This window comes from Mustela putorius, unplaced genomic scaffold (genome assembly GCF_011764305.1).
Source record: "Mustela putorius furo isolate JIRA1106 unplaced genomic scaffold, ASM1176430v1.1 tig00537227_pilon_pilon_pilon, whole genome shotgun sequence".
NCBI lineage: Eukaryota > Metazoa > Chordata > Mammalia > Carnivora > Mustelidae > Mustela > Mustela putorius.
In genome coordinates this window covers 20,465,615-20,492,486 of record NW_025422368.1, presented here as the reverse complement: position 1 = coordinate 20,492,486, position 26,872 = coordinate 20,465,615, and the positions used below count along the sequence as shown (strand labels likewise).

The 26,872-nt window shown below is 36.0% G+C and overlaps 1 protein-coding gene across 11 annotated transcripts in view; it reads left to right on the top strand.

Moving 5' to 3' along the window:
• Positions 1-26,872, top strand: part of SOX5 (SRY-box transcription factor 5) — a 994,837-nt gene that overhangs the window by 767,186 nt on the left and 200,779 nt on the right. For 10 of the 11 annotated variants that reach the window (XM_013047547.2, XM_013047548.2, XM_045072864.1 and 7 more), the window contains 2 exons: positions 15,784-15,956; positions 20,812-20,880. In XM_013047547.2, coding sequence (XP_012903001.1) covers positions 15,784-15,956; positions 20,812-20,880 — 242 coding nt within the window. Of the gene's footprint in view, positions 1-15,783; positions 15,957-18,032; positions 18,142-20,811; positions 20,881-26,872 lie in introns of those variants that run through there. The other variant, XM_013047556.2, reaches the window with a different exon arrangement.

The window sequence follows — 26,872 nt, the reverse complement described above, 5'->3', positions numbered from 1 at the left end:
GGTGTTTCTTTTTTCTAGCTTGAAAGTGGATCTATCAGGGTTCTTGTTTTCTCTTTGTTTGTGCCTTATTAGACAAATGGAATGTCAGTTTAATAGAATCATCCCCATTGTATCTTCAAAAGGCTTTGGTTTTCATCATTTAAAAAAAAATTTAAATGATTTACCTTGTTAAGTAAGAATGTATTTCTATCAGGGTTAAAAACTGCCCATTATGAGATGATTTTATGCATTTTACATATTAGAAGTGTGAAAGTACATAATCTACCTTTAAAACTAGAAATGATGAATGGAGAAAGCTTCATAAAACATTGTTTTTTACTAACGAGAGCAACATTTTTGGTTTTGTTTTATTTGAATTCAACACTACATACAACTAAGAGGAAAAGTCTATGTGGACTTTGTCATACTGAATATTCATATCTTAATAAACTTTTACTAATTACAGTGAGAGAGAGTTTAAGTTCTCATATAAAAAATAGAGATAAATGGTCATTTTAGTTCATTTTAGTGTGTTTTCTCAAAGCGTAGTAGGCAGTCTATAGTTTTCTATTTGTTGCCAATAGCATGCTTGATTCTGAGTTCTAAAGGATTGATTTTGAGAAAAAAATACTTATTCATCAATATTAAAATATTTAGTTATATATTACTCTATATTTTTTGGTAGAAGCTGAATATATTTAAAATATCACCAGATTTATATTAATATACATGTAGAAATATGTGTATAAATAACTTTTTTGCATATGTATGTATGGGCACGTGTTCTCCTGATGAAAAAGGCGATTGTCTTTCTTATTATGGCTCTACTATACTGGAGCTTCCTGCCGAAAGGCAGGACACTAGCATCCCAGCGTTTGGAAACTTCCAGAAAATGCTGGACTGAGCCTTTCACTTTTCATCCATTCTGTTTGAAGTTTGCATATATTCAGGTTATTATGAAGTTTGCCTTAGTGGTGAGAGAATGAATGGTGCTAATGAACCCATTCAGTAACCAAAATCTATAATGGAATCAAATTCAAACAGATAGTACTTTATATGCCTTAAAGAGCTTGAAGACCAAGTTTAAACAGAACAGAGAAATTTCTCTTCCGAGGCAGCAGATACTTTATATTATTATGTTGGATTTTTTAACCCATTTGCACCCGAGATACAAGATGTGTTCTCTCCAATAGTCTTTATTCTCCTCTGACCTAGGTGATAACTGAGAGTAGAGCAGAGAAGACCGCCTGTTCCAAGCCTTGTGATCTCGTTCCATTGGAGGACAAACATTTTTCCCTCCCTCGTTTTCTTCACAAGTCAGACTTAAAAGCAGCCCCAGCAGTGATGATAAGCTTGGAGGAAAGCAGCTCCGCTCTCCTTTCAGGCTTGCCTGTGGGGTTAGTTCAGGAAGCTGCAGTACGGTCAAAAGAAGTCCCGTCTTTAATTTTGAGTTTTTTAAGCTTCACGTTCAGAGCACAAGTTTGGTTATTGTCCTCTGGTTCTGTTCAGAAGGCTGTTTTCTGATGCATTTAAAAAGCAACTGTGGATCTTTCTTCTGTTGGGGGCATGGTTATTAGGTGCTTGGATAGGTTTGGCAGAAAACTGGGAAAACAGCGCTGGCTTACTTTTCCTACTGACTGCCCGTGACAGTAGCAATTACTCTCCATTGTTCATAGGTGGCGAGAAAGTGGAAAGGATACAATAGTGTGTAGCCCTCTGGGGGTAAATGAATTTGACTTAATGGTTCTTGGGGGGTCAGCCACTATGATTATGCCATGCCCAGGAATGTGGTTTTCATACCACCTCAGAAGTTATGTGAGAACAATGGTTTAGCTGTTTTGCAGCCCTTTTTTTTTTTTTTTCCAAATATGAAGCGAATAAAGGTGTAAGTCACCTGTATGTGCTCAACTGTTTTGAGTTGAGATAGGGAAAGATAAGTGTGATTTTTTTTTTAAACCTGGAAATACGAACTTATTCAACTATTAGATGATGAATGATAATTGAGAATAATATATTTACTAGACTCTTTGCATATGTTATGACATGTACAGCCTTCACAGTATTTACCAGGTCTTGTCAATTGAAACTTTTCTCCTCTGGTCAGTTTTACCCTGGTCAGTTTTGATTTAACTTTTAATTAGTTCCAGAAAATGTGTGAGTGAATGACTGTGTGTGTGTGTGTGTGTGTGTGCGCGCGCGCGCGCGCGCGTGCATGTGCACAAGTATAAGCACGTCCATTCTTGAATATCTAAACCTGTAGACAAGTGAGGGCAGAGCACCTTCCCAAGCACTAGCTTCAAGTTGTTGCATGTGAGTAACTTTCAGGGCATTTGGACAACAGTTAATACTGCAGTTTGGCAAAGTTCAAAGAAGGGTTTCTTGCTATTACTGTTTAAAAAGTTAAAATGATAAACTTTTAAAAATAAGGGAGATAAATAGCATTTGGTTTGGATATTTTAGCTCTCCATAAATAGTTGTCATAGCCACTTAAAGTTAATCTCATTTTTCAAGAAACAATGTGGGTTAGTAAAGGTCATCCACTTCTGAGAGCATAAATTTATTTTTCATGTTAGATTATTTCACCTGTTAGAATTTATGCCATTTTATGGTCAGGTACTTTGGAAATGTGAAGTAATTAGGTTTTAAAGTTACATTTGAGACAACCCTCTAAAGAACATCCAAAAAAGACACCAGATCCAGTTTTGCAAAATGAAACCGTTTGGCTGAAAAGTTTGGTCAGCCATCAATACATGTGTATCCACTGATGAGCTGCCTGAAGAAATTATTTCTTTCTTCTTCACCAGTCAGCTATCTTGTGCGACTGGTCCGCTTACAAAATGTTTTGTTGTTACCTATAGCAGAAGCACTGAGTAAGGGTTGTGTGAGAGGTGAAGAAATACCTCTTAGAGCCTCATAGCTCCTGAGAAGGGGACAAAACCATGCCTGCCCTCCCGTTGGCAACCGGGACTGTCACACGTTGTTTTAGTTCGCATGAAGTTCCATTACACTGAAGGTCATTGCCTTGGCATCTCACCTGAGCACAGTATCTGGGGACCCGTGGCAGCTTTGATTCATCTAAACAGATCATTTGCCTTTCAATAAAGTCATTGCAGAGTTTGTAGTTTATGGACTTAAATTTTTTTTTTTTTTGTAGAATTATGACCCAAAAATCTGCATGCAGAATTCTCTCAAATAATTCTATCTTGGTGAAGTTAGAAAAGCTTTCCTCCCTAGGTCCCTCAGGTGAGGCCAGATCAGTTTCCCCACCTGCCTTATGGAAAGAATTCTTCAGAGCCTGGTTTCTTTCCCACTGGTATCCCCGGAAGCCCCTTTCTCACCATGCTCAGAAGGCATCGATTTAGGCCAGGAAAGCTATATCCGGTATTCAGAAAAATGCCAGCTGCAATTGGTATAATAAAAAATTGGCTTTTTTAAAAGCTATCATTTTGTTCTTTCTAGAAGATGGAACATAAAGGCAAACACTGGACCGCTCTAGAATGCCAGTAACAGATTCGAGGAGATAACCTATTCGGTGACACTTTGGCCTCTTAGAACTCAGGATAAATACATGCTTTTAGATTCAACATGTGGGTTAAAGTAGATCCTCTGGTAGGTGACATAACATTTTGAGATAAAAGAGATATATATGAATTCAGTATGTGGCTTGAAAGAGATAATCCTGTTTAAATAACATTAGAGAATTTGTAAACAAGCAGGCTTGGAATAAGAATCGGGTCCCAGGTAATAAATCTAGTGAGGGATCCTTAGAATTTTTAAATTTGAAACATGGAAACTAAACTCCCAGGTTAGGTATGTAAGGGTTTGTAACACTTTGAAAGCTGTTTTAAATCCTTTCTTTTAAGATCAAGAAAACTATTTAAGAATCACAGGTTTTGCTAATAATAACTTTGTAACTTATTTCATTTGCACCTTAACCTAAAAAATATGTTTGCACATTTTTGTAAAGGGGTTGGAAATGTTGATTACTTTTGGAGGGAACTGTTGCATCTGAAATTTGTTCATTATAAGAGTCAGCCGTGAGGAAGGTTCATAACATACAGTCATTTACTTCTAAATAAAGTGAATGCTTAATGTTTTTAATCTACTAAGCTTGTTTTATAGTTCCTCTGTGGTTGCTTATGAGTAATGTGTTCACTTAAAAAAAAAAATAAAATAAAATACTTCTTGAGAACCGGAGAAAGACTACCAGTCCACACAGCATATAAGGTTTTTAAAGTAAGTTTGGCAAGGTCTGTAAAAGCAAAATAGTGGCTTTCTCTTTTCTGCCCATCAGTGACTTGCTCTATCCCAGAATGCCAGAGGCTTTATGCCAGTGTATAAACATAGTAAGTGATGGAAAGAGAATGGTCAGACACGGGCTCTCATTGATTTTTGTATTGATGATCTAGTCCACGAATTAAGAAGTTTTACATACCTTTCAAAGAAGGTACTTAATGATGCATGTTTTATTTTTTATTTTTAAATTTTTAAAAGATTTATTTATTTTATTGTAGAGAAAGAGAGAGCAAATAGGGAAAGGGGCAAAGAGAAAGGTTCTTCAAGCAGATTCCCCACTGAGCAGAGCCCAACGAAGGGCTCATTGCATGACTGGTGAGATCAGGACCTGAGTCAAAACCAAGAGTCAGATGCTTAACAAACTGAGCCAGGCAGGAGCCCCAATAATGCATGTTTTAAACAGATGCTGTTACATATTAAATCTGATTCTGTATGTGAAAATGAAAATATGCCTTCCTCAACATTTTTTTCTCGGTTAAAAATACGTTCATTCATTTAATAAGTATTCATTTGTGCAAGGGATGTGAAGATTCTAAAATTGAAATAATTTTAAAACCATAATTTTTTTTTCTTGTAGATATGGACTCCAAAACTTATATTGTGCAAATTATTAGATGATGGAATTAACCTGAAACTCTCTCTTCTTTTAAACTCCATTGTTCTTCCTAGGGAAGCATGATGTAATAAAACAAAACTAAACAAAACAAAAAAAAGCAAAACTAGTGTCATGTTGCCGCAATTCTTCCAAGGACTTGTGGAAATCAGTTTAACTCTTTTTTCGTTTATTGCCTCCTCTGCTCATTTAAAAAACAGTTACAGATTATTATTGATTACATGCCCGTTTACGTACAGGCACCTTGTAAGCATTTTCCTTACAAAATTACTGGGACAGAGACATTTTATTCCCAGTTTACATAGTAAGACGTGGAGACAGAGGGGGAGAGAGAGAGGAGAGATTAATTATCCAAAACCACATACTTGAGTTGTGACAGAGTCAAGATGTGAACCTAATCCTGCCTGTCTTCAAAGCCTGTGCTCTTTGCATGGTGCTTGGCAGTCTCTCCTCAGTAAAGTTGGAATGGATGATCTCTAAAATCCTTTAAAACTTGAAAACATTTCCAGACCCAACACAGCTGGAGGCAGTGCCCTCTGAGATCCAGTCAGGATATGCTGTTCTGTGCTTAGATCTGTCCCTTAGCACACACACACTGTTTTGTATTGTTTGCTTATATATATATTTACCTTTCCCTTGCATACTACTCATTTACCATTGGCCCAAAGTTTGGGACCCAGTTTTACTCGATGAAAGGATGACCATAAAAATGCCTTGTTTTGAGAAGATTATTATTGACTACATTAAAGTCTGTAAATGTGGCAAAGTTAATGTGATTTAAACAACAACAAAAAAACCCAGGTGGCACCTGAATTGCTTGGTCTGTTAAGCGTTTGTCTTCGACTCAGTTCATGATCCCAGGGTCCTGGGATCGAGTCCCACATCAGCCTCCCTGCTCGGCGGGGAGCCTGCTTCTCCCTCTCCCACTCCCCCTGCTTGTGTTTCCCCTATTGCTGTGTCTCTCTCTGTCAAATAAATAAATAAAATCTTAAAAAAACAAAACAAAACAAAACAACAACGAAACACCCAACAACTGTTTTTTTTTTACATTTTATTTTATTTTTTTAAAGATTTTATTTATTTATTTGACAGAGAACACAAGTAGGCAGAGAGGCAGGCAGGAGAGAGAGAGAGAGAGAGAGAGAGAGAGAAGCAGGCTCTGCACTGAGCAGAGAGCCTGATGCGGGGCTCGATCCCAGGACCCTGGGATCATGACCTGGGCTGAAGGCAGAGGCTTTAACCCGCTGAGCCACCCAGGTGCCCTTTTTTTTACATTTTAAATACACTATCCAAGGAGGTGGATGGAATAATCTTGGGAAAGTTTGTAAAATTATAATTTCCATTAAAGGTAAATATTCATAGGGTGCCTGGATGGCTCAGTGGGTTAAGCCACTGCCTTCGCTTCAGGTCATGATCTCAGGGTCCTGGGATCGAGTCCTGCATCAGGCTCTCTGCTCAGCAGGGAGCCTGCTTCCCTCTCTCTCTCTGCCTGCTTCTCTGTCTACTTGTGATCTCTCTCTGTAAAATAAATAAATAAAATTTTTAAAAAAAGGTAAATATTCATAATAAGAAATAGTATAGAGTAAAAAAAAAAAAAAGGAACATGAACAACCCTTCTTTCACTACGAAAGTGATAATGCACACATCTTGTTTATAGTATCTCAGAAGCAAAGCATCAGCCATAGGATAACAATGGTAAAGATCATAGCTACTTGTCAATGTTCCATTTCATTATTATGTCAGTTGCCTTATAACTGAAAGCTTCCTATAGTAGATATATTGAAATCCAGGCTGAAGGCCTCTTTTTAAGATCTTTGAAGCAAAAAACCAAAAACCACTGTTTTTTTTTTTTTCCAAAATAATTATAGAAATCTGTAAGATAAGAATATGTGTAGTATTGGCAGGGTAAGGTAGAATATCAGTTACTTTATTCCATCATGTAATAAATATGGTATTCCTTATATAATTTTAATTGACTCTAACCTCTCAGGGTATTATGTAGCAGTAAAGGGTAGGTAGTTAAATTTTATCAAAGTTTGATTAAATTTGTTCTTAATGAAAAAGACCATAGATGTTTATAAGTTGGCTAACCCAACAAATACTCCTTTAATGAACTGGAATGATGCCACTAATACCTTTGATGAGGGAATCTGCCTTTTCTCTTTTGTTCAATAAGAGTGATGGACACTAGGGAGGGTATATGTTGTAATGAGCCCTGGGTATTATGGAAGACTGATGAATCCCAGACCTGTACTGCGGAAACAAATAATACATTATATGTTAATTTAAAAAAAAAAAATGTCACTGAAAAAAGCTTTAGTTGTACATTTAGATTAAGTTAGTTTTTAATTCATTATATTTTTAGTTCATTTAACAAATAGTGCTGTCTTCCCATGTACTATGTTCTGGAGACAGAATGGTAGCGAGTAGAGTAGACAGGATTCTGCCCTTTTAAAGCTTATGGTATAGTAGAATCCCTTTCATTGGGCAGAATTTTTAAAGGCAGGACAACTAATGATTTTTAGATTCTTCAAGTGGAGCACCAGTTGAGAACAACAATATTTCCATTAAATTAAAGTTTAGGGGCACTTGGGTGGCTCAGTGGGTTAAAGCCTCTGCCTTCGGCTTGGGTCATGATCCCAGGGTCCTGGGATCGAGTCCCGCATCGGGCTCTCTGCTCAGCAGGGAGCCTGCTTCCTCCTCTCTCTCTGCCCGCCACTCTGTCTACCTGTGATCTCTGTCTGTCAAATAAATAAATAAAATCTTTAAAAAATAAAATAAAATAAAGTCGAATCCAAATTATAATACTGATAGTCTAACACCAATTGCTGAAGGGAAAAAACAAACAAACAAACAAAACCCTGAAAAGATTGGCTGTTGCTTTGTAACAAAGAATTAAATTTGTGGTAAATTTTTGAAGGAAGAAACATAATCCCCAGTTTACTTTTAGTGTCTCAAAATTCTAGGCCTTTCCCCTTCTTCTTGAATAAGTTTACTCTTACTTTTCCTTTATTTGGATAATAATGCCTAGCAATTTACTTTGATTTGGATCATTTAATTTCAAACCATGTATCTATTTCATTTGAGTGGAATAAAACAATATTGGGGAAGTGTCAGCTTCCACAGATTTTTTTATTATTATTTTTAAATGTGTTCAAGACCATTTTCAGTTTGAGTCATCCTGATGAGGGTTTTCCTTATGCATAGAATTGCATATTATCAGTCAGTCAAGGGCTTTTCTCTGTTCTCATGAAGTTTACTTTATTTATTTAACAAGTTGTGATGGAATGTTTGCTTTGTCCTAGGCATTACTCTGTAGATGATGGGCATCCAGCATTGAACAAAACAAACTAGTATTCTGCTATCCTAAAGCATGTACTCTATGGAAGAGTCAGTAACTAAATGATTATGTTGATAAAATACAGCATGTGGTGTTAACTACTATGAACAGAATAAAAATTAAATGATGTGGCCGAAAGTGAGATTGTGGCTTCCTTAATTTCATTGTTCAAGAGAGACCGTCTGAGCAGTTGACATCTAAATTACTATCTGGTTGGATCTGATAATTTACTGTCTTTTCTGTTTAAATGTAAGGTCTCTGAAGCAGAGACATTTTTGTCTGGCCTAGACACTGTGGTATCCCCAACACCTTGAATAGTGTGAGGGACGTAGAACAAACTCTTTGGGTATATGCAAAAGGAATGAAAGAGAAAAGTCCATCATTTGAGGGGGTTCTCTACCAGGGGAAATTTGGCATTGTCTGGAAACATTTTGGGTTATTACCAGTAGGTGGGAACTGCTACTAGCATCTAGCCAGAGATGCTGCTCAGCACAGTCCCCAGAAAAGGAACTGTCTAATCCAACCAAGATGAGAAATCTTGATCTAGGACAAGACTTTCCCATGGAAAACACTTGGAGCGCAAAGACTCTAATATGGGAACAACTTTTACAAAATGCTCTTGAACACATTTAAACTGGTACTGGAGGAACCAGGTGTCTGAAGCACTTTTACAAAAGAGAAATGGAGGAGATGATACCAGAGAAGATGGGAGCTAGATCATTCAGGGTTTTGTTAAGGTAGCGAGTTTGGATTTTATTCTCTGTGCAGTGTAAGCTATGAAATGACTTTAAACAGGTGTGTGACATGATCTGATTTACTTTTCTAAATGGATCCCTCTGACTCTGAGAAACAAACTGAGGGTTTGGGAGGAGAGAGGGATTGGGGGTTGGGTGAGCCTGGTGCTGGGTATTAAGGAGGGCATGTATTGCATGGAGCACTGGGTGTGATGCATAAACAATGAATGTTGGAACACTGAAAAGAAAAAAAGTAAAATAAAATAGACAAAAAAAGTAAATGGATCCCTCTGAACTTTTGCTTGGAGAATAGTTTCTAGTAGGAGAAGAAGTTGAAGCAGGTAGAATGGGTAGAAAACAATTGTAATAGTGAAAGCAAGAGATTATGATGGCCTGGATTAAGAGATTGTACTGGAAATAAAGACTCATGGACTAATTTATATGTTTGAGAGTTGATAGGATTCCCAATGAATTAGATATGAAAAATGAGGAAGATGAAAGAATATAACAATATATGGATAGTGATATCTCTTACCAAGAGGGTATGACTAAAGCTGGTTCCCTTCCTTCATGTCTTGTGTCCTGTTACACTAAGGAATGTTCTGACCTGTACTTCTGTGGAACATACAGGACTACAGCAACCACTCAAACAATTACCATGACTAGAGTTATCAGGCAGTAGGAAGAACTGAAACAGAAGATGTTTGCCTCTTACCTCAATAATCCCTAATTCCAAGGGAATCGAAGCAGGACTAGCATAGATTAAAACACTTAAGAGTGCAAACAAATGAAACATGGAAATAAATTACTATCAGTGGCACACACAAACATGAACTCATACCATTAGCTATCTGAATCTCTTGAACTCGACCATAGATACAAGCTTGCGCCCCCATAATGCTTGATACTTGTATGATTCTCAAGAATCTAAATCTGAGTGAAGAAACAGTAGCTCCTCTTTTTGTTTGGGAGTCTGCTGGGTTTTCCAGTGATGTTGTTTACACGCACACACATAACACACACACACACACACACACACTTAAAGTCATAGATTGTTTTGTGACTCTTAACTAGTTTCTCTAGGATTCATAGACCACTTATTATACCTTCCCCATGCACTGGGAAAGAATTATTATGAATAGCATGATGATTTAGAGATGAAGCTGTAGAGCTTATTCCATTTTAATTTAGTACTTTTGTAAAAGTGGGGAAATTTTCTTTTGCAAAACTTAAGTTCCTTGGCTCATCTCTTAAGCCTAAACCAGAACTTTAGTGTAACTCGTGTAAGATAATACATCTCCCCATTTCTCTTAGCTATATGGCATTCCTAAACCTGAAAATAGTTTAAAGGGAAGTGATTTAGTCATTAAAATTTTAGATAATTTGCTATATGCCAAGTCTTCTAGTAGGTAATGAGGGAATAAGAGTTGGTAATTTACAATTGTTGCAGTCACAGCTATCTCTGCTAACTTTAGGAAACAAATGTGAAAATAAGATTTATAATATAATGATTAAATAATATAATAAAGATATCCACTGTGTGAGTTCCAAAAGAAGGGAACAACTGTTATTAGTGAGAGTCAGTATATGAGTCTTAAAGCACAAGACACATGACCTGGAACATGAAGAATGAATGTTTAGAGAGGGGATGGCCAAGGTAAGACACTTATGAAGGATGGTGTCCTTTGTGGAGGATGGTAGAAAATTCATTATGACTAGAATTTAGGATGAACAAAGGAAGTGAGAGGTTGGATCATAATTAGAAGGACCTTATTCATTCTTAAGAATGAATTGACATATTATCCAAAGGCAATGAGGAAAAAGTGGAGGTGTTTAAACAGTAGTTACATGAGAAGATTTGTTTTTCTAGGAAGATAATTTTGGGCCAGTTTGAGGATAGACTTATAGGGACAAAAATTAGTGACAGGAAATTCTATTAACGGCTCCAGGGGTGCCTTGTTGGCTCAGTCCATTGAGTGTCCAATTCCTGATCTCAGCTCAGGTCTTGATCTTAGGGTGTGAGTTCAGGCCCCAGGTTGCTACAAAAATTCGTGAAAAGATGAGAAATGTCTGTGGAGATGAGGAAGGAAGGCTGGAACCAGAGTTCTCCCTACATACTCTACAACAGCATTTGAGTGGCGCCTGGGTGTTTCAGTTGTTAAAACAGCATTTATGTTTTGGTGTCCTTTTTGTAAAGGAAATTGTTGTGGCTTGAATTGTAACCCTCTAAAAATTCATATGTTCAAGTTCTAACATCTAGTACCTCAGAATATGACTGTACTTGGAAATAAGGTCTGTATAGAGGTAATTAAGTTAAAATGAGGCCATTAGGGTGAATCCTAATTCAAAATGACTGCTGTCTTTATAAGAAGAGGAAATGACATGAAGACACAGGAAGAAGATGGCCATCTACAAGCCAAGGAGAAATGTTTGGAACAGCTCCTTCTCTCATAACCCTCAGAAGGAACAACCTGCTGACAAATTAGTCTTGGACTTCTAGTCAATAAACATAAATTTCTGTTGTTTAAGCCACCCAATCTGCAGCTCTGGTAGACAAGTATAGAAGTATTCTGCTATATGCTTGAATCTACATTTACAAGAGTATGGTAATAATAAGAATTGCAGTTATTATTACTCTGAAGGAACAGTATTCAGAGATCTTTCAACTGTATACCCTTTTGTTATCACTGGTTATTTACTCATGTGAACATAATAATATTGCAGAAATACATTTGACTAATTAAAATTAAAACTGCCACAAAGCTATTTTGAGAAAAAAAATCATGATTTGTTGATATAATGCATACAGGAGGATGGGTAGTTGAGAAGAGAATTGAGGATGATGTTAATATTTCTAACCTAGAATGTTGAAATGGGGAAAAGGCAGAGCCCCACCTTATACATGTTGAATTTTAAAACCGAGATCTACATTCAGAGATACTTGTTCTGCATCTATAAGTAAGTGACTAGGGCTGGAGGACAAACTCAGGGTTGGCATAAACCTTAATATTTCATTGACTCTGAGACAGTATTCATTGTAAGACTCAGAGAGTTTAAGATATACAAAGTGTGTATCTGAGAATCATTGAAATATAAATAAGTGAAGACAAAAGGATTTTGTTAATTTTTCATATACTGAATGTCAAAATGATATTTGCTTATACTCATCAACAAACAAATATATTTCTTTACACATTGGTATTACAGCAGTTATGTAAATGGATAATGTCACCTTAAACTTCCAAGTTATATTTCCACATATTATACAGGAAATATATTTTTCTAAGTATGTAATAATAATGCAATTTAGAAAATTTTCTTTAAAAGTATGAAAATGTTAAAATGGCTTGTAATTCCATCACCTGGAAATAACCACTATTAATACATAGATGAATTTTTCTAGTCTTTTTGTCTATAAATATAGATACGTGCATACATTGAGATATTTATACAAATATTTTCTTTTCTTCAATTGAGTTATAACTGACAATCAATATTGTATTCGTTTCAGGGGTACAATATAATGATTCAATATTTGTGTATATTGTGAAATAATCACAATAAGTCTGATTAACATCCATCACCATACATAGTTCCAAATTTTTTTTCTTGTGATGAAACTTTTAAGACCTACTTTCTTAGCAACTTTCAAATATGCAGTACAGTATTATGACTATAGTCACCATGCTGTACATGACACCCCCGTGACTGATTTATTTTATAACTGAAGGTTTGTATGTTTTGACCCCTTTTACCCCTTCCATGCACTCCTTATTCCTACCTCTAGCAACTACCTAATCTGTTCCTGAATTTATTAGGTTGGATTTTTGTTTGTTTCCCCCTTTCTTTTTTCAGATACCACATATAATTGAGATCATATGGTGTTTGTCTTTGTCTGACTTATTTCACTTAGTATAGTGCCTGTAAGGTTTATTTATATTGTCACAAATGGCAAGATTTCATTCTTTTTTATCACTGAATAATATTCCAGTGTGTGTGTGTGTGCGTGTGTGTGTGTGTGTGTACTGTATATTCTTTATCCATTCATCCATCAATGGCTATAGGCTGTTGCTGCTATATATGGGAGCGCATATATCTTTTCAAGTCAGTGTATTCGTTTTTCTTTGAATAAATACCCAGAAGTGAAATTGCTGGATCATATGATAGTTCTATTTTTTAAATTTTTTGAAAGACATTCATACTATTTTTTATAATAGCTGCACCAATTTACATTCCCACCAACAGTGCACAGAAGTCCCCTTTTCCCCACATTTTTGCCGATGCTTGTTATTTCTTTTTTAGTTAATAGTGATTCTATCAGAAATGAGGTGAGATCTCATTGAGGTTTTAAATTGCCTTACCCTGATGATTAATGATGCGGAGAGATCCCTTCATGTACCTGCTCGCCTTCTGGATATCTTCTTTGGGAAAATATTTATATTCTCTGCCCTTTTTTTTAATTGGATTGGATTTTATTTATTTGTTTTATTTTGTTTGCTATTGAGTTGTATGAGTTCTTTATGTTGGGTATCAACTATTTATCAGATATATAATTTTCTCACATTCAGTAGGTTTCCTTTTCACAAATGTTTAATTCTACCCAGTTTTTTCACCTAGTTTTATATTATGAACAAGTTTCCATACCATTAAATATTCTTAAAAAGTAGGTTTTTCATGGGTGCAAAATACCCTATAATCTGGATGTTCCATAATTATTTGATTATTCCCATTTGACATCGAGATGATTTCTAATATTTCATTTAAAACATTTTTATTTTTTTATTTTTTAACAATAATCTTTTTTTAAAGATACTATATATTTATTTGACAGAGAGAGACACAGTGAGAGAGGGAATACAAGTTGAGGGAGCTGGAGAAGGAGAAGCAGGTTTCCCGCCAAGCAGGGAGCCGGATACAGGGCTCGATCCCATGACCCTGGAATCATGACCTGAGCCACCCAGGCACCCCTAAAACATTTTTAAATACTTATCTTCATTTCTTGTAGTTTTCTTCGTCTAGGTTTTTGTTTGTTTTTTAGAGAGGGAGGAAGAAGGGAAAGGGAGATGGGGAAAGGGAGAGAGAGAATCTTCAGGAGGTCCCACACCCAGCACAGAGGCTGATGCTGGGCTCAATCCCAATTCCCTGAGATCATGAACTAAACCAAAATCAAGAGTTGGTTGCTTAACTAACTGAGCCACCCAGATGCCTCTGGGCTAGATTTTTATAAGTGAAATTATCCCTTGAAGAGAATGAGAATTATAAGGCCTGATGTGTATTACTTTTCTAAGTAGGTATTCCTACAAATGTGGTTTCTAATGATGTGTGGAGATATACATTGTACCATCATTCTAATATTTTCTTTAAAAAACTCCCCAGTATATATTTAGATTATTTATTTTTAGAATTCTAATTGCAACAATCATATTGTTGTTATACTTACAATAAGTATTCTTCTCAGTGGAATCCAAATATCTAAAGTGTAATGAATTATTAGTAGTAATTTATTGGGCACCTGCCCTGAATAATGCTAGGTATTCATAATAAAGAATAAAATGCATGATTCTTGACTTTTATTCACTCATAATTTCTTTTCTAGATATTTATTCTGTAGCCTATCTGAATTATATTAGAAACTTTATTTCCATCCCCAAATGGGCCTGTGAAAATTATAAGCCACTAACTATAGCTACGACTTCCTAAAAAGCGCGTGCTTTTTCAACATAAATTTTTGGAGAGAAATATAGTGGGATGGGGAAAGGTGACTGAGTTTATAACAGATCCTTCTATCTAATTACATATACAGGTGGCAAATGCATTATTAAAATAGTGCTTAGTGTCTTATATTAAAAGTGAAAATTGTAATTAAAAAGTATGTTCTCTCCTGCTGTGAGTACTTTACCATAGGGGTCTTGTCTATCTGGTGAATCTTAAAAGAACAATTAAAGGTGTTCACTGTTTCAGTGAACAGTTCACATTTTTGGTGTATCAAATAAGTATTTTAACCTGACAAAGAAGATTCATTGCATGTTTTAAATACCCTGAGCATGTGTTTTTTTTTTTTTTTTTTAATTGTAAATGACTGCTGTGACTTCTTTTCCAAGTGTTGAATTTAACTATAATCTTTGGTGTCTATAATGTGATCTCTTAGTTTTTCAACCATATTTCATTATTTCATGATAGCCTGAATTTATACCCTCAATCTTGAATATTTTCCCTGCTATTTATATCCTATTTTTGAAGAAAGCCTCTGAGTGGCATATGAGAAAATGTCTAAAATTTGATTGGCTAGATTTTTTCTCCTTTTTAATATAGAATTCCTTGGTTCTAATTCTTCAAGATTCTTTTCTGAGAAAAGGAGAATCATATTACTGATAATAATAACTTGATCTCTTAGTAATTATGGTTATTAAATACTCATATTTTTGTCTTGCCTCTTTAATTTGATTTAAAAAACTACTTAGGGCAAGAAGCTGTGCTCTAGGCTTCTTTTTATTTTCGTCAGATCCCAGCATAGAACACTAAAATAGTAGATGCTAACCCAACCATTTTTTGATTTACTTGTGAAAATTAAAAACTATAGATTATTACTTGACATACATAAAAAACAGTCAAAATATTTGTTCATCCTGATATTTTATAAAAGGGAAATAGCCGTCACTTCTCACTGTGGAGTTAAAAAAATCTGAAAGAAAGTAAGCATGTGTTTGTGTGTGAACCTTCTATTTGGAATAATTCTCTGTACAACAGAATCGTTGTCATTGAATAATCGCTCTCTTCTCACTTCCCTTTTCTTGTGTGTTTTATTGCCATGTTATTTTCAGGGACTCCCGAAAGCCTAGCTGAGAAGGAGAGGCAGCTCATGGGTATGATCAATCAGCTGACCAGTCTGCGGGAGCAGCTACTGGCTGCCCACGATGAGCAGAAGAAATTAGCTGCTTCTCAGATTGAGAAACAGCGACAGCAAATGGAGTTGGCCAAACAGCAACAAGAACAGGTGAGTAGGAGCTGGGACACAAACTCCTTAGACATCATTTTGCCTGCTCTTTATAGGACCCTCTCTTTGGCACACAGAGATCAATAAAAATCTTTCTTCCCACCTCACATCAATAAATAAAAGAGAGAGATACAAAGGAAGCAAACACTTTGATCTGCAAATCTTATCAACTACTTTAGTGGTATGTAACATGGAAGTCATTATAACCAAGGTAAAGTTCTGCTAGGTCATGAGAGAAGCACCAAATAGAATCATGGTGTGTCAGGAGAGCATTTCCAGTCAGAGATACCATGAAAGATTTCGTTCAACAGGGGCTTGATATGAGCTTTGAAGAATAATTTGATGGCCCAGGAAGTTTAGTTAGATGCCTATTAAATTAAATTCAATAAGGAGTGAGAATCTAAACTAGATAGTTTAGAATCTAAACTAAATGACCACAGAAAAAGAGAAGAAAAGATTAAACAAATGGGAAAATTATGATTAGTTGAATTCTTTGAGTGAGCAGAAGAATGAGGAAAGATGTTGAGCCTGGGTGTTGGGTAAAGTCAGGAGGAGGGCAAATTTGGAAAAGCAGGTGGTTTTTAGTAGTGTTTAATTAGAACTCTTGGCAGGTTATCCAACTGGAGGTATGTAAAAAAAAACAACTCAAAATACCAATTGACGGTTTGGAAAAGAGACTGAACTAAATTTCTTAGTTTATTTACATAAAGAGGGTAGTTTAAACCACAGGGGTAGATAAGTTTCATTCATTAATTCAATAAATAATCAAATGCTTCTTATGTGGCAGGCATGGCTGAGGCTATATCAATTAACCAGAAAGATAGATCCCCTAAATTCTAAAGGAAAGAGAGAGGGGATTAACAAATGAAAAGAGAAATGAATGAAATGATTTTAGACAGTGATAAGTTATTTGATGAAATGTAATTAGAGTTATTTAATAAATATTGACTGGTATGGCAAGGCAATATTTCTTAGATTGGGTGGTTGGATCTGGCAATTGAGCTCAGATCTAAATGACATCCAAGAGGTAGCCATATTAATATCTGGAACCAGAGTGTTTCATGCAAGGGGATGGCAGGTTTGTAAGCCCTAAATTAGAATAATGATGATATCATTAGAAAATGGAATGGAACTAAGGGTAGACTTTTGGGAGATACCTGGTAGAGAAAGGAAAATGAACAATTCCTGAATAACAAAGCTACCAGATTTGTCATTTACTTTCTCACTGTTGGCCTTTTAAGACTGGCTTCTCTGGAGCTTTAGTAGTAGAAATGAGGTATAAGAATGGACAAGTGTGTTGTAGGAAAATGGAGGCAATGGATATGAACTATTAAAAGTAGTAGCAAAGGGAAGAAAGAGGGTGTCATAGGGTGAATTTATATATATATATATATATATATATATATATATATATATATATATATATGGTACATCTTTTTGGGGGCTAACTACCTTTTGCCATCCCATATTGTGGGCTCTATCCATTCACCATCCCAAGTGGAAGAAGACCATTATTTAATCAAGGGTATTTGTGTGTCCACACATCCCTACAAAATCTTTGTAGCAGTTTTCAAAATGCAAACTAGCAGAGTTGAAAGAAGAAATATGCATATTACATTTGAAGAGACCCCCCTTTCAGTTTACTCTTCCCTATTTGGTGGTTTGTCTCTGCTTGAAAGGTGATTCTTTCATGTTTAATGAAATACCTCATCATTTTCCTTAAAGATATATTTGGCCTGTTCTTGAATATGGCTTGTATTTCTCTTGCTTTACCCCCATGATAAAAATTCAGAATGCTCACCTGTGACAGTCTAGAAAAACACTATTTTCTTGTTCATAACTCTCAATGCTTTCAAACATCTGAATTCAAGAAAATTCTAGGAGCTTCTGAAACTGTAGGTCAGATAGGGATATTTCTTTATATAGAATCACTACTTTGGTGGGACTAAGGGCATATTTGTCCTAAAAATTCTGAGCATTCACTAATAGAGCAAAGTCTTCTTTCTTTTCTTTCACATCCTGGCCCCACATATCATCAAAGGATTCTAGAATTTTTCACTTTTTGACATTATCCTTGGAATTTTAGAAATCATTAGGTTCTTCCAGAATTTCTCTCCTGTGTTGAAAGATGCTAAGCAATGATGCCTACAAAGCCTGAGAGAAGATCCTTTCTGAAAGGCTTCAGGTCAGGTTTCGAGAGCTTATTTTACTCCCCTGCATCTTCCCTACCATGCAGTACTGGCATGAGTGATCACCACTCTTGTGGTCACTGAACTTTTCATCGGGACACAGGGAAATGTCTGAAGGGCATTTAATAACTAATTCCTTAAGATTCAGGTTAGGTATATCTTCTCTTGAGAACTGCTCTTCTGACCCTCCTGCTAAAACTCCCTACTTATTGTAGGGTGTCCCTACTCTGCGGACTCTAATATTCCCATTACAGCCCTCAGGGATGTTAATGAACTTGTGCATTGACCAGCCTTTCCACTGGACTCTGAGCTCCATTCTACATTTTTTTTCGTTCAATAAATATCTGTTGATCACCAGTTTGATGCCAGGTTGTATTCTAGTTACTGGGATAGGGCAAAAAATAACAGACAAAAATCCCCAATGTATTGAATTCTAATTAGGAAAAGGTAGTAAACAGGTGAGTACTATATATAGTAATATATATATATAGTAGATGTTGATAAGGGATATAAATAAAGGAGAGAATTGGGGATGATGGTGCCAGGTAGAGAGATAGGCTCTTTTAAAACAGGTGTTCAGGGAGGACCTCAATGACAGAGTGACATCTGAATAGAGACTTGCAGGAGGGGAGAGAGTGAGCAATCAGTTATCTAGGAATAGAAGGTTCCAGATGGAGGGGGAAGGAAGTACAAAGACCCAGAGGCAGGTACATCCTTGGGAGAGAAGAGCATCCTTAGTGTCTTCAAGAGACGAGAGGAGAGTAGCAAGAGTGGAGAAACAAAGGGAGGAACAAGAGAAGGTGAAACCAGAGCGATAGCACGAGGCCAAATCATACAGGGTCTTTCAGGCATCGTATGGACACCAGCTTCTGCTTTGAGTGAGACAGAAGGTTTTGAAAAGATGAATAAAATGACACAACTTATATTTTAAAAGGATCTTTCTAGATCTTTCTTGTATATTATAGGTTGTAGGGAGCAAAGGCAGAAGCAGAAAGAAAAATAGTAGACTATTAAAATAACACAGCAAGAGTGAACAGTGGCTTGGAACAGGAGGAAATACGTAGGGTTATGAAGTGGTCAGTTTCTTAAGAAATACGTAAGGTGCTGATAAAAACATTTAATTATCAGCTGAAATATTGATATGTGGGAGGAAAGGGCCACATTTAAGGAAAAGAGTGATATTCCTTTTCCTACCATCTCCTTTCTGTTTTTCTTTAGGGAAAATAATGTATAAATTTTTTTAAAACTTTTAAAAAGATTTTATTTATTTATTTGACAGACAGAGATCACAAGTAGGCAGAGAGGCAGGCAGAGAGAGAGGAGGAAGCAGGCTCCCTGCTGAGCAGAGAGCCCGATTTTGGGGCGGGGGCGGGGGGGAGTGGTTTCTGATCCCAGGAGCCTGGGATCATGACCTGAGCTGAAGGCAGAGGCTTTAACCCTCTGAGCCATCCAGGTGCCCTGAAATAATGGATTTTTAAAAACCCTGTCCCTAAGATAAAAAAGAAAGCATGAATATAACCCTAATTGAGTTTAGTTTTGAACTTGTTGGTTGAATATGAAGTTCCTTTGAGAATGTCATTAGAAAAATGGGTCTGAAGCTGAAAGCAAAGGCAGAGGCTAGAGAAACAAATTCATAAGTACTTGACATTCATTCAGGAGTTAGGGATACAACTACGACATTGAATGGCTAGACAGAGCAGTTGAAGGTAACTGAGAAGGAGCAGATGGAGGGTGGAGCAAATCCAGCTAAATGTACTGTCATGGAAGCCAAGGAAGAAAGTTCACGATCAAGGGAGAGAACTTGAATGTTGAATTTGGATGAAAGGGCAAAAGGTGAAATCTAGAAAACATGTTAGAATTTAAAAAATTAGGGGTGCCTGGGTAGCTCAGTCAGGTAAGCCTCTGACTCTTGATTTCAGCTCAGGTCATGATCTCAGGGTCATGAGATCAAGCCCTGCGTCCAGCTGCGTGCTCAGCATGGAGTCTGTTTGGGATTCTCTCCTTCCCTCTCTCTCTGCCCTGTCTCCCCACTCTCTCCCACCAAAATAAGTAAATAAACCTTAAAAAAAAGTTTAAAAATGACACGGGCAACTTTTATTATGAATCATTTTAGTGGAGAATGGGAGCAGAAACCATATGGGGTGCACTGAGGAGTTGGCCGTTCAGAACTTTGTGGAAGGCAGAAATGAGGGCAGTGTTTATGAAGCAAAAACAAAACAAAAATACTGAAACCTGCCTGAGGAATACAGCCTCTCACAATGTAATACTCTGCACCACCCTGAACTCCCAGGTCACAACATCCCCAAGTTGATGCAGTAGTTTCTTTTATAGAAAAGAACTACAAATGCCAAAGGCCTTACCTTCTTAACATATTGCCGGGAAGGAAGAGGGATTTCTGACACACTAGTGTTTCATACTGGGTTGGATCACCACCGTTGGAGTGTCTTAGGCTCCATTTGTTTTAGACCAAAAGAAACTGTTCCGAAAACTAAATATCTTGTTTGATCCTACTTACAGATGAATTGCTGGTACTGTAAGGGGCACAGGCACATCTATTTTCATCATCTTAATCAGTGTCAAATCAAACTTGGAGCAAGAGAACATTGGTAATTTCCCCCTGGGACTACAATATACTTTTAAATTTTTCATGTGCAATTTCTCCACAGATTGCAAGACAACAGCAGCAGCTTCTTCAGCAACAACACAAAATCAATTTGCTTCAGCAACAGATCCAGGTCAGAAATCATCATTTCATGCATATATCCAATTAGAAAAAAATCTATCTTCCATCTATCTCTCATCTATCTATCTATCTATCTATCTATCTATCTATCTATCTATCTATATTCTGTTTCTAATTTTTAGATGACCCTAACTGGAATAGCCTCCAAAGTAAAAATTACTTTGGATTTACTTAATTTCTGTTATGTTACCTCCTCTGCCATGAAAATCTTGCAAATGGTGACTGGCACAGGCCCTACTGTCAGGAAGCTTCGGTCTGAGCAAGCTGACAGTCATTTTCATCCTCTACCAAAAGGAAATTATTGCCGGGAAATGTTAGAAAGGTTTCATTTTCTCTGTTCTTTAATGTTTAAAATGTGACTCTGAGTGATCTCAGTGAGGGATGTACAGGGGAACCAAAGCAAAAAAGCACAGCAAGTTTTGTTAGAGAATAGTGGTAGAGAGAATGTTTTACTCTATGTTCAAGAGCCACAAGTGAGAAGGGTTGAGGTTAGGGAAGGTAATGATTTGGTGTTCAAGTAGAACTTCACCCTTCATGTTGCCTGGAGAGACCAAGAGCCAGGGCTCCATAACCTGCCTCTTTTGCTTAAATGGAAATATGTGATGCTGGGGAACATCAGTGAAGATGGAAGAAAGCAGCTATATTGGTAATAAAAGGAAAAAGTAGATTGTCAGGGTTGTCCTGTCCTCACCACTTGCATGAATTTTGACAAAAATTTTTCCCTTCTGCAAATTCCCTTTCCAAAAGAACCTATTTCATAAGAGTATTTATGAGGACTTAATGAAATCGTGGATGGGGTATCAAGGCACACAGCAGGTACTCAATACATACTTGCCATTACCAGCAAGAAAAGGAATCTAATTAGTAGAGCTATGAATCCACCCTACGTAACATCGTCTTCTCAGAGCAGATGTTTGAGAGGAAAAATTTGTCCTTCTTTTGAAATTCTATCTTGGGAATCCAGCATATTTTTTAAGTGTAAATATCATGAATGACAGAAGCAAACATGTCTCCATTATTTCATTTGTGTATTTAATCATGTTTACACTTCATTGCCAGCAGAGTTTATCCCATTTTACCTAATTTGGTCAGGGTTACTTAATTTCTTTACCGTGAGTTATATAGCCCAATCATTCTTGGTCCACCCGACATTTTAGTGAGCTAGTCATACATAGCTTTGGGGAAACAAAGAAACATCAGTGAGATGGTTCAACCAGGATTCTTTGCCTTCCTTCACTATAATTACAAGCATCAAATCCTAATGTGGTTATTCAGTTTAGTGGTTTAAAACTGTTCATTGGTGTGCACCTGGGTGGCTCAATCAGTTGAGCATTGGACTCTTGATTTAGGCTCAGGTCTTGATCTCACCATTGTGGGCTTGAGCCCTGTGTTGGGCTCTATACTTGGCATGGAACCTACTTTAAAAAAAGTACAAAAACTGTTTGTTGAATTTCATGTTCAGTCTAAGTATGTTGAATTTGAATAAAGTCTTAATTGATGGTACCAGGTTATCTACATTTAAAATGTTTTTAATTATTGAAAACCAAAGATAATAAAGCAGATATATAGATATAGGCATTTAATCTGAGAAGTAGGAAATGTTTCAAGCAAAAATTAAGTACTGAGCAAGACTGTCAATCTGTAAAGAATTCATTTACACACCTTCTAGTATATTCATTAACTAAAAGCATTCTTCTAAAATATACTTTATAAATTGTTAATTTGGGGCAGTCTTACAAGTACTTAATAGTTACAAAAGTCACAATATATTTAAATTAGTCCATTGAGAGATTGTTCAGACAGTTATGGGAAGAACCACTATAGGGAAATGTATAGAAATAGAAGATTAAAAATGTGGGACAGGTCTAATTTTTATTTATTTATTTTTTTGCTCATGGAAATCTTTGCCACATTACTTTTCGAGAATGTTTTCTCTCCTTTTTCTTCTTTCCACTTCCTCCTTTCCTGTGGCAGCACCTGAAAAGGAAGAAGGATAAAAATCAAATCTGCCATGGTAGAAGGCAAATCAAATTTATAACAAACAGTATTATAAAACTTATTTTTGTCAATGCACACAAAATCAATGCTTACATGAGGATTTACAATAAAATAAATTCACTTGGTAACTGGAATTACTTACCTAGTATATTTTGAATTTGATCTATGTCCTTTATCTTTCTTGAATATGAAGCTTAAAGACCTTGTAGAAATAAACATACAAACTTATATTGTTCATCCTGATTGCATTTTCTTACATTTTATACCATTGTCTCTTTGAGCTTTAGAAAAGAATGCATTCCATTTCCTTTATTGGTAGAATAGTTGACTGCAGTGTTACTAGACCCACAATTAAGGCTGACTTTAGGCTTTTAGTTTCAATTAGAAATACACACTTGGTCCGAATGTTGGGAAATGGTAGACAGATCTGCTAGATGGATTAGACTGACAAGGTAAGAGAGCAGGACAGATTTTCACACTTGATGGCTGGGTTATTAAATGACAGGAGGATGATGTTCCCCAACATTTCCCTCATTCTTTTACTGAGATCTCTTTAAAGGGGAGGTTAATTTAGACATCTTTACTACATTTAAAGTATATGTCATTTGATTTAAAAGTGTATGAACAGGCTTGTGCTTGTATGTGTATACATAAACATTTACATATTCTAATGACCCAAGTTACTTAAAATTTCTCTTGGCCTTTATTTCTATCTTCTTTCAACTACAGATGAATAAAATGATAGTAGGTTTTACTCTTTAGTTATATATTCAAAGAGAAAATGCCATAAGAATTAGCAAATTCACCAGTTTTATTCAATCCCTCAAGATCAATTCTTTACAAACTGCTTTTCTCTCTTTAAAAAGCAAACTTAACTCTAATTGCATGATTCTAATTGGATTAAAACTGAATCTACATTTCTTCTTTGTAACGACTTTATGTAGAGTTATAGTCTTCTTCTACATTGGTTCACTAACTCATTAGGAATAAAAGAAGAAATAACACAAGTTTTTCTTCTTTGTAAATTAGAAATCAGTTAATTTTACAAATAAAATCATGTCATAATACCAGAAAATATCTCATCTTCCCCCAAGAACTTGTCAGTTTCTTTACAAGACTCAATTTTAACAAGAAGTTTGTCTTCTTTTTCTCCCATTCAACAGTTTTCCTTTAATATTTTTCTTTAATGTCCTTTAAAAAAGAGAATATTTTTGCATTCTTACTTACTGTACTTAGCTAACTCTTAATGTGCATTAAATGTGAGGTGAAATTTATAAATATTTCAGAGGAAAATACCTTTAGATTTTTTAAAAGATAACCTTTTTTTTCTTTAATCTTTTGCTTATGCTATAGTGCCCATCTTTTAGCAATTTTATTTTTTGACTAATCTCCTTTTTACATTAAATCAACCTGTTTCTAATGGGGATTGCTAGGTGGTTTATGTTTCCAATAATGATCCTAAACCAACGGTTCATCTTGACCTCATTCACTGTTACCAAAACCTTTTAAAGTAAATGAATGAGTGACCTCTACTCAGCTTCCATTATGGCAACAAACTGAATGTCCCTAGAGACTCAAGTTCCCTTTTATCTTGAAGCTTTGTATGGGACAGGGTTTCTATAGCTATGGGAGTGAGCGGGGGAAGCATGTCCTAGTTTTAATTTTTTTTTTTACCCTTTTTCAGTAATACTTATTGGAATTTCAGATTCTTATTAGCATCTAGTAGGATCAGTCCAATAACATGCTCTAGTATGAAATCCACTTCAGTTATTTTTAGGGAAATTTTAAAGATGTTTTACTTCTTTTAAAATGTGTATTTGTCATGATTCCCATATGGAAAGTTCAGTTTGAATTTTCTTAAGAGATTCCACAAATCTGTTGCATTCTCCCTTCTGACAAATTTTTCCAATTGTTTGTTGTTTGTTATGTTCTCTTGGTGGTAAAGATTTGGTATTTAACAATCCCCTGTCATTGTTTCCAACTCATAAGGTATATATTTGCAAGACGAGTAATAGCTTTGGGTCACTGGTTCTGTCTGGAGCTAAGGGTAGAGCAAAGGACACATCACTGTTCTTTTGTATTCTTAACTGCCTAGTGTACATTCCATGGAATATAGGGAAGAACTTGACTTTTCAGGTGGTATAGGGCCAATTTTAACTGTATGAAATACGGTTTCAATTGTGTTGAATGATTACAACTAAAGATAGAGAGCGAGTTCTCTGGAATTAGACATACCTGAATTCACTCTCTGCATGTTCACGCGTCATCTGCTGTGTGATCTTAGGAAAATTGCTTAATCCCTCTGGTTTCATTATTTTCAGCCATTAAATGGGATTTTAATAACTGACACTGGGTTAGTTTGAGGATTAAATGGAATCATACTTGACATGTAGTGAGCACACAATGCTGAAAATTTTTGTCTAGGTCATTAGGAGAGAAAATCTTGTTTCTTCTGTATTTCTGATGATGAGCAATTTAATGAGTATTGCCAGCAAGAGGAGAATTTCTAGGAAAAAAGGAATATAATCCACATGGCAGTAGTCACTGAAAACTGTAAGTTCAGTGTTCCAACAATTCATATGATTTTAGAACTACAGGGGATTTTTAGAAAGCCTTTATTTAGACCTATCTCTCATTTTGACATTTGTAAACTGAAACCAAGTAAGGTTAGAAGATTTTCCCAATGTCACAGAAGTTGTTACTTGTAGAACAATGGCTGGCTTCCAAGTTTCCCACGTCTTGGCCCAGTTCATTTTTATTTCACCAACATTCTACCATTTAAGGCTTAATGGCCCGAAGTTTTAAAATGAGTTTTCTTTCCCTAGGAACTTATTCCTACAAAATAAAAATACAACTTGACTTATATACAATTGAATGATTAAGTTGCAGTCATGGGCTCAACCAATTTGTGATAAAGGTTTCATTTTATTGGAGCTGAAGTTCTCTGAGCTCATTAAGAGTTTTGGTAATTCTTGATAAATTATTATGCAGAACAAAATCCATTGAAATATTGTATTGAAAACATAATAACGTGAAAGGTGAAATAATAGTACCTGACTGACCTGCTGATTTATGATTTCTTTCTCTGAGTGTGGTAAGTTGGAAGCATTTTACCCCCCTCAACAAGACTCCACACACTACATGAGGACAAAGAGATTGCAAAGTAACCTTGTCTCTTTAGGAGACTGGAAATGCCAAGAATAAACACCATGCAATTAAGGTAGCATTTCAACCCAAGAAGGAAATGCATTAACTCCTTGAGCTCTGACTAATGTTTTGCTGTAGGTGATAAAATGTACCACAACTGGACAGGATACAGTTCCAGGCTTTCAGATAGAGTACTGGAGGAGAAAATACGGAGATACAAAGAAGTAGCTTGAAGGGTGACTTCCTGCTCTTTCTTGTACTTTATAGAAGTAGAAGATCCATTTGAGAAGATAGGTGACCTCCCCTAGGAGATCAGGGGTGCTACCTGCAGCTCTCTGTCCTTTTATTCAGAGAGCCACTTTAAAATCCTTTAAGCATTTTTGTACATCTCCTGGCAATTACCTAATGATGGAATTTTAGTCATTCATAGTATTTCACTGTCTAGATAAGCCTCTCTCCAGAGGGAAAGGTACAGGTTAATTAATATGCATATGTAGTTTAATTTTTACTGATATAAAACATGTCACATGGCTAAGTGTACAAGAGAGTAGGGAAAGCATCTGTCCAGAGCTAAATCCTCTAGGTGCTCCTCTGTGTACTGTGCCCAGTCCTTTTACTCAGAAGGAGCCACTTTAAAATCTTTGAGTTTTCATTTTTAATACGTTCTTAGTATTTATTTCTGTATATAAGAATAAAATAATAATGCCATTTCTGACTCTTCATCTCTAAATATCATTAACTTAGAAATGAAGATTGGCTGAATTCTTCTATCTACATCCTGGCACCCTCTCCTTATTTCCCTCCGTCACCTTACAGTGTAGTTACATAAGTCATTTAAA